The sequence below is a fragment of the Leuresthes tenuis genome, unplaced genomic scaffold (assembly GCF_036924035.1).
Source record: "Leuresthes tenuis unplaced genomic scaffold, fLeuTen1.0.hap1 SCAF_12, whole genome shotgun sequence".
Classification (NCBI taxonomy): Eukaryota; Metazoa; Chordata; class Actinopteri; order Atheriniformes; family Atherinopsidae; genus Leuresthes; species Leuresthes tenuis.
The window spans coordinates 34,019,561-34,028,331 of NW_027325366.1; the positions used below are offsets into that span (position 1 = coordinate 34,019,561).

The following is an 8,771-nucleotide window of genomic DNA, read 5'->3' on the forward strand; positions in this document are numbered from 1 at the left end:
AACCTGCCCCCGTTGCTACCCAATATAGCCCCACTCCCACTCGCTTTCTCAAGGAGATGGATCTCCTGAACGACGTGTCTCATGAAAGTCTCGGGGAGAGGCGCTGACAAAAAGTGATGAAAGGCATTCCTCCACATTCTAAAGTTTTGGAAGAAATCCTGCTCCGTGTAACCAGCCACATCCTGATCCCACCACATCCAAATACTCTGATGTAGCGGTTATTGCTCTGCTTAGAGCCGTCATTAACGTCTGAATTTTCTTCCTCTTCTTCCTCCTTCATGATCTCACAGATTTCCCTTGTTGAAACTTGTTGAAATGCGTGTGTCTCGTTAGACTTGAGAGCTGTGATTTTTAGCATTCAGCCATACAGTCCTGCAGTTCTGGTTGCCGTTGCCATGGTTGCGTCAGTAAAAATCATTGTGGTCTATGAGCGTGATGTCATCAATGATCACCTGCACATGCGGGTCACTTCAGGAACGTGAGCTGTTCACGCAGCAATCCGTAGACAGGCCACATTTAGGAGGTAATGTGAACAACCAAACAAAAAATCGGATTTGAGCAGTAAATCTGAATTGTGCATTAAGACCTGCAGTGTGAACGTAGTAAGTAATAATTATTATAATAATAAGTATTATTACCGACTCTTGTGACACTGCAGAAGCTTATCGAAACAACCGAACCCGTGACCCTAACCGTAATCAAAGCTAAAGGCGTTTTTTTTGGCCAGGCGGTGAATAATTAACTGGCCTAACATGGCTTTCTATTTTTTTATTTTATTCATTAAACCAAAATAAAATGATTGTAATGCTGTTTGTTTATATTACATTTATATATTTTACTTTTCTAATGTGCACACATGAAGATTCATTAACTTTAAATCTAATTAAAACAAACTATTGCCACAAATCCTGAAATCACATTCAGTTTATTTCATTGGTTAACATTGAAAGGTCAGAAATATCCAGTTTAAATAGATACTCATAATAAAACAACATGTAAAATCATGGTATAAGGAAGTTAAAAGCGTATGATTTAAGTACACATCATCATTTTGCCCCTGATACCAGTTTGATTAAATCTGCTTTTTAAAAGTTAATCCCATTTATCTCATGTCTGCATGGATCATCAAGCTGAAAGATTAGATTAAAAACACAGCAGAAATAGCAAATAAAATCTGAACTCCAGTCCAATGATACATTTCAGATGTCACCAGTGAGCAGATATTCACTTAAAACATTTTTATTATCACAGACAGAAAATGAAAAGATGTCAGAAACAGAAAATTGATTTTTGTTGAAGCTTTAAAGAAGTGATCTAGTTTCATGGAAAATAAAGAAAAATCAAAGTCTTGGACTAGTTTAAGATTTAAAATCTGAGTACAACATGTGATCCTGACAGAATGGAAGTGATTATTGAGTTTCTTACTCTTTAGACAATTTCTTCTTTATCTTTTTCATTCAGGTGAAGTAATACAGTGGTTAGATGGACTGTGGCGGATTTTACCAGATTGTCTTGATTTGGTCATAAAATCGATCTTTATAGACCCTTTGGACCCAGAAGCTACATCTGTGGCTGTGGCTGTTATCTCTGAGGATCCAAACCTGATTTCCAGGCTGACTTCCCGGTTCAGGCCCTCTGCGGTATCAGGCATGCTAACAATGAAGGAACCGGCTTCTTCTACTGCCCACTCATCTACATACTTGGGATATTTTCTTTCTGTACGATAAAATCTCATACTCATTGATGTCTGCATTGACTCTATTGGGAAAAGGGAGCATGTCTTGATATCATTCCAACCCACATCTTCGCCTTCTTCCACCAGTTTACTGAAGATATCCCCACAAATCTCAATCCCATCAGCTGTGAATCTCTTTTCTGCTTTATGCTGGGACTCATCAAACCTGACACAGATGGCAATGCCATAAGTATAGGCACTTTTCCGAGATGTCACCAGCTCTGGGTTTCTTCCAAATTTTACAGCCCCGTTCACAATGGCCTCCTGAGCTCTGGCAGGACACAGAACTTTACATCTTCTACCGAACTGTTCAGTAATGTGTTGCCGCAGTATCTGGCTCCCAGCATAGCCTCCCACCAACAGAATGTACTCGATGCTAAAATCTTTCTTGAAGATTCCTTTGAGGTTCTCGGTGATGCCCTGCAGACTCTCAGCAAAGAAAGACCTCATTTTCTCTCTTGAGATTTTGATAGAACCATCATTCCAGGTTGCACCTGGCACCGGTTCAAAGAACTTTTCTATGTCTTTGTTTTTCTGAGCCAGCTTTCCCAGGTTATATGGGCAGCTGAACTGAACATCTTCATCTACCTGTTTGAGACGAGTAAAATCATACATCAGTTTCTGGACCTCACTTGGATAATTTTTTTCATATTCATCCCAGACACCATCACAGAATATTTCTTTGAGAAACTCTTTGAATTTTCTGTCGACATTTTGTCCACCCTGATCATTTCCAGAGGCCTTGTCCAGCTCCTTCAGGGCTCCTCCTTCCTGGACTTCATGCACTGTGATGTCAATAGTTCCACCTGCAACAGACAGAGGAAGTGATTCCAACTGTATCCTTCTGCTGTATCCGACAATCATTTCAAACACATTTTACTTTAAGTTTTATGTCAAACCAAAAATACTTTGGCCCTGATGGAGCTTTTAGAGGCTGTTCCATAAATGTTTCAGTTTCCCCGTCAGAGGGTAACATTTCGAGTGGACTGTCCTTAAATAATGATGCAGTCTGATTAAAAAGGTTTGCATTAGGCCATGGACTGCTGGTTGCATTGAGAAAAGGCTGAAGCATAACCCACATGATTGATGACCAACTAACCTTCATAGATCCCGTTACCTCGGTTGCTCGTTCGTGCCGCTTTGCATTACTAAACATAAGAAAGATCAGACCATACCTGACCCAACATGCCCCCCAGCTCCTGGTGCAGGCCATGGTCATCTCCTGCCTTGACTACAGTAATGCTCTCCTAACTGGTTTCCTAACTGGTTTCCTAACTGGTTTCCTAACTGGTCTCCTAACTGGTCTCCTAACTGGTCTCCTAACTGGTTTCCTAACTGGTCTCCTAACTGGTCTCCTAACTGGTCTCCTAACTGGTTTCCTAACTGGTCTCCTAACTGGTTTCCTAACTGGTTTCCTAACTGGTCTCCTAACTGGTCTCCTAACTGGTTTCCTAACTGGTCTCCTAACTGGTCTCCTAACTGGTCTCCTAACTGGTCTCCTAACTGGTTTCCTAACTGGTTTCCTAACTGCTCTCCTAACTGGTCTCCTAACTGGTTTCCTAACTGGTCTCCTAACTGGTCTCCTAACTGGTTTCCTAACTGGTCTCCTAACTGGTCTCCTAACTGGTCTCCTAACTGGTCTCCTAACTGGTTTCCTAACTGGTTTCCTAACTGGTCTCCTAACTGGTCTCCTAACTGGTTTCCTAACTGGTCTCCTAACTGGTCTCCTAACTGGTCTCCTAACTGGTCTCCTAACTGGTTTCCTAACTGGTTTCCTAACTGGTTTCCTAACTGGTTTCCTAACTGGTCTCCTAACTGGTCTCCTAACTGGTCTCCTAACTGGTTTCCTAACTGGTCTCCTAACTGGTCTCCTAACTGGTCTCCTAACTGGTTTCCTAACTGGTCTCCTAACTGGTTTCCTAACTGGTTTCCTAACTGGTCTCCTAACTGGTCTCCTAACTGGTTTCCTAACTGGTCTCCTAACTGGTCTCCTAACTGGTCTCCTAACTGGTTTCCTAACTGGTTTCCTAACTGCTCTCCTAACTGGTCTCCTAACTGGTTTCCTAACTGGTCTCCTAACTGGTCTCCTAACTGGTTTCCTAACTGGTCTCCTAACTGGTCTCCTAACTGGTCTCCTAACTGGTCTCCTAACTGGTCTCCTAACTGCTCTCCTAACTGGTCTCCTAACTGGTTTCCTAACTGGTTTCCTAACTGGTCTCCAGCCTGTGAAACCTCTGCAGATGGTCCAGAACGCGGCGGTGCGTCTGGTCTTGGATCAGCCTAAAAGAACACGTCCCCCCTCTGTTCATTGAGCTCCTCTGGCTGCCCTTAGCCGCCTGCATCAGATCCAAGTCCCTGATGTTAGCTACAAAGAGCTTAATGGAACGGCTCCATCTACTTGAATGCTCCTGCAAAGGCTTCTGTCCCAACTGGGTCCCTCCGTTGGTCCCAGGATTGTCGTCTAGCAGCTCCTACACCACGCCTAAGACAATCCAAACTCTGTTCATGTGACGTCCCACGATGGTGGAATGACCTACCGAGCGCTACCAGAACAGGGGCGTCCAATCATTTCAAACACATTTTACTTTAAGTTTTACATAAAACCAAACGGAATATAATCATGTGGAGAAAAAAAACTCCTTTCTAAGTCTTTCTGTATCAGGACATAATACAAATAATCAGGTCCTTACCAGATCTTAAAATGAGATAAATACAACCTCGGATGCAGAAGATGATATTTATTGATAAACTTAAATCCATATTTTAGAAGACAAATCATTGCATTAAGTTTCATGACAGTTTCATGGATGTCTGTAAGACTGTTTTGGTGCGAATCTTTACTTTAAATTTTACTAAAGTTAAATAATTCAGTATATATGAGTAGATGTCTCCAGATGAAATATAAAAACACAACGGAGCGTATTGGGAAGAGAAAGATAGTTATCACAAATGTATGAAGAAACAGATCTTTACATGGGTCATGGTAGATGGTATGATAAACTGCCCTTGTTGTTTACTCTGAGAATGTTTTTCTTTGTCCTTCAGAAATGAAACGTCACGTCAGATCATAGTGAAGATGGATCCTACACGCCATTTACAACCATTGGCAATGGTGGTACAAACTAAATACTTTTTTATTGATCTCTTTAAGTGCTTAAACAAGCAAGATTTTAAAGGCTGTGTGAATGTTTGTGTAACTGAAGGTAACAGTAATCTCAAATGGCTAAATAGAAGGCAACTCTGAGAGCCAAGAAAACAATTTAAGCACTTAATGTTACCGCCAACTTGGATCACGAAGAGTCTGCACAGACGGACTAAACCAGTGTTCAGTACTTTACCTCCACAGTCAACAACAATGTACTGAGTTCCTGGAGATTCATCCAGTGCATCTCTGTCATGGTTCTGTGTGATGAAGCCATCAGCTGGAAGCTTCTTACACCAGACTGAGGCTGCCTCTGGTTCCAGTGCAATGACCAGTTTGTGTTCATTTCCTTCTGTCACGATACCTGCCTGGAAGAGAAATGGCAGCTCTCATTGCTGTGAGCAGTTCAGAGCCTCAGTGCTCTCTAAAGAACATGAAGTTACCTCAGTTGCAGCCTCTCTCATGAACTGCTTTGCTGAAGGATCCCAGATGGCAGGTACAGTCAGCACCCAGGTGAAGTCTGAGGCGAGGAACTTCCTCTTTGCTTTGGCGCTGATGGTTTTCAGTGCGTCGTCCTTCAGGAATCTCAGTGATTCTGTGAACACTTTCAGGGCTGTCATTGACTTCCCGTTGGCAGCTTTGATCGTCACCTCCCTGTTGAGTTCCTAAAGATAATTGGTAAGATTTAAGCTCATATACTCTCTATTTTCACAGGTCTATATCTGAAAGGCCTTAAAGTTAAATTACTTTTCAAAATGACCATAACACTGAAGAGGAAACAGCTGCCCATTACTTTTCCCTTTGACAGACGGTATGATAACACATGCCACGATCTGTCGGAAGAATAGAAACATTTCAAAGTCCAACAATATTTACTTACTGTGCCGTACAGGGCCATCTTGAAGTTTTCAAAGAAATAAAGTTTCTTTGCCTCTTCCCCACGTACATTGATGTACGCTGTTTTGGCTTCATAGCCAAACTTGATGAATTCTTCATGCTCATTGAACAGAATGCAGGTTGGAGTCTTTGGGGTGTCCAGTCCGAGGTCCTCTCCCCACTTCTTCAAAACGGGATCAATTTCTTCCTCATTGGATGCAACAGTGTAAGCGTAGCCGCTGTATGCTGTGCCAAAGTCTATTGCTATGATGTAGGAGTCACCCATTGTAGAACAAGATGTTGTTCAACGAGGTAAAGAATAAAGTCAGAGTGCCAACGAGCAGCAGTCACTGAGTAATTATACATTTGAATTCAATAAGCTCCTCCTCCAGGAGCTAAATGAGCCCGGACAGAAAAACAGGAAAGTAATGAAACAGCAGCAACTTTCTTTAACTTTTAATTAGGTTCCACAGTTTAAAGTGTAGAATAAGGAATCTCGAATGTAGAGAAACGAGATAAACCAGATCTGCAGATATAACCCTAACAAACATTTTTACAGTTTTTAAGTTATTGATCAAAGAGGAGAAGAAATAACAAGAGCTGCATATAAAACTGTAATTTGTGTGGATTGAGACAGGGTCTGCTATTTGAAAGAATGTATCATTTGCAAAATGGTATTTTTAAAAAAAAGATTTGAGACAATCATTGCAGGCTACTAGCTATGATGCAATTTTCAAGGTAAAACAGGCTAATTTAGCCTTTCAGCAAAGGTTCAGCATTATTTAAAGCGTGCCCAAAGTGAGTAGGCGAAGCAGATTCATTCAACATCTGCTTGATAATGTTACCCCCGACAGAAATCCTAATTTAACTGAGTTGCTTTGATCCAGTTCAGAATGTCAGTGTTTCAATCACAGTATATTTTTAGCAAAATGCTGATCCTGCTTCTGATGAGTTCCAAAGTTCTTTGGGGCTTCAGATAAAAGCGATATTTATTAATTATAAGTCTATGCATTGAGCATGTTGCTTATCTTAAGACTTTTATTAGATAAACTTTGATTACGGGACAAGACACGCTGTAAGGATTTATTGAAGCAATTTTATAACCAAATGTGATTAAACTCGTTTCATTATTACTATTTTGTCAGTTGCTAAAAATAATGAAACAATCTTTGACTTAAATACAATCAGCTTCCTGTGAAGACAAGTTAATTTGTGATGACACCAAAGTGGGGTATCAAAACCATAACTGTATTTTGCAGACGTTGAGTGATTGGTTTATTATTTAGGATAATCGACAGGTTCTCATGATGACAAGTCCTCACAAAATTGATTTTGCAGATTGTACTGTTTAATTTGATTATGTGACAGGTTTACAAAATCCAGTGAGACAGCATTCCTGCAGTTATTATCGTGTCAACACGCATGAGAAAGAAACTAAAATGCATGTCTTAGGAGATAAATCAAGAGATTAAGTCTCATGACAGTTTCTTGGACCTCGTTAAGAATGTTGGTGTTAATCTTTACTTTTAGTTTTACTTTTACTGGAGTTAAAGAAGCCGGTGCATACGTGTATATGTCTGCAGGTGAGGATTAAAAGGTCTGAAAGACACATGATGGAGCATATTGGAAAATAAAATAATAAAAAACTGATCACGATGAATATTTGTCCTGCAGTGACCCACTGAACACATTCATGTAGTTATTAAAACTTGGATCTAAGTCAGGATAAAAGCCTTCAGGAATGAGGAAACAAAGATCCTCACATATTTCACGGTAGATGGTACAATAAACTACCTTTGCCATTTTCTCTTTGAAGCAATGTTTACTTTGAGAATGTTTTTCAGGTCTTTGTTCTTGGGAAATGAAAGGTCATGTCAGATCACAGTGAAGCTGCTTTGCAATTATACTGAATTTACAGCTATAATGAAAACTAAGTAGGCTACTCTCGTTTTGTTTAAAGGTCTTCCCCATCAGGACATAGTGAAAATCATGACTGACACAAAATGCAGAAGCAGAAACATGATTTACTTTGAATGAACATGAGAAAATAATTTTCTGCACAGGTAGAGAAAGAATAGCTATGAAAGGGTGAATGTGTCACTGTTGTGAAAAGCTTGTTTCTCAAAAGTAGAAGAACATCTCAGGTAGGCAACATTTTGAGTTGTCATAACAGGAATCAGCGGTAGAAGATGGAGGAAGGACAATAGAGCTATTGTACAGCTTATTTAAATATGTATTTATTTGCATTTTACAATCTGTCATGAGTTTGTTGTAATTTAACCTTCACATCTGATGTTTGGGAATGCTCAGAGATTTAGGATTCCTAACTCACTCCTTCAGCTGACATCGGTTGTCAGTTTAATGTATTCATGAGACATAAAGTCAGAGTTTCTGAGGAAAAAATAGGTATTCAGAGTTATCCTCCTTCACTGTTGTGTTAGTGTTGATCACTGAGCCCTCAATTCTTCTGACCTAAAAAGTTTTTTTCTACCTGAACTGCTTTGAGACAGTTTTACCAGAGACAGGATAGGGTTCCATATGGGATGTAGACGCCTAAATCTTGTGAGGTTGATAGCTAATGGTGGTTCACTTCAGTGCTTCCATCTGCATCAGGCTGCAAGCAACAATGGTTTACTTTGGTTACCCAAAGGTCCAGCAGCTGGTCTCCTCAGTCCCAGATGTTTACAGACTGTTAGAAGAAGAGGGGATGCTACGCAGTGGGAAACATAGATCTGCCCCAACTTTTTCTCGATGTGTTACTGCCATCAAATTCAAGATGAGCTAATATTTTCATTTTATCCATCTTAAATGTTTAGGCATCATAAGTCAACTTAACCAAAAATAAATGCAAAATGTTTCCAGCAAGTAAGAATAATTAGACGGAACATTACCCTGAGCATAATTTTCTCTTTGGGCCTATAGAACATATAAAATGAGAAATTTCACAGAATTGAAACAGTTCTACCTTGATGCATATTTTATACTTTTTAAGCCGTCACAGACAAGCAGGTTAGACAT

General features: G+C 40.2%; 2 protein-coding genes across 2 annotated transcripts in view; both read right to left on the reverse strand.

The window, feature by feature from the left end:
• LOC140319808 (uncharacterized) overlaps positions 1 to 8,771 on the reverse strand; it is a 481,384-nt gene that overhangs the window by 16,819 nt on the left and 455,794 nt on the right. The window lies entirely within an intron of this gene.
• LOC140319807 (heat shock 70 kDa protein 12A-like) lies at positions 1,454 to 6,085 on the reverse strand. Its single transcript, XM_072397594.1, has 4 exons — positions 5,758 to 6,085; positions 5,321 to 5,542; positions 5,074 to 5,245; positions 1,454 to 2,541 (listed from the first exon to the last, which is right to left on the reverse strand). The coding sequence occupies exons 1-4, from the start codon at positions 6,037 to 6,039 to the stop codon at positions 1,454 to 1,456; spliced, it is 1,764 nt and encodes a 587-aa protein (XP_072253695.1). The 5' UTR covers positions 6,040 to 6,085.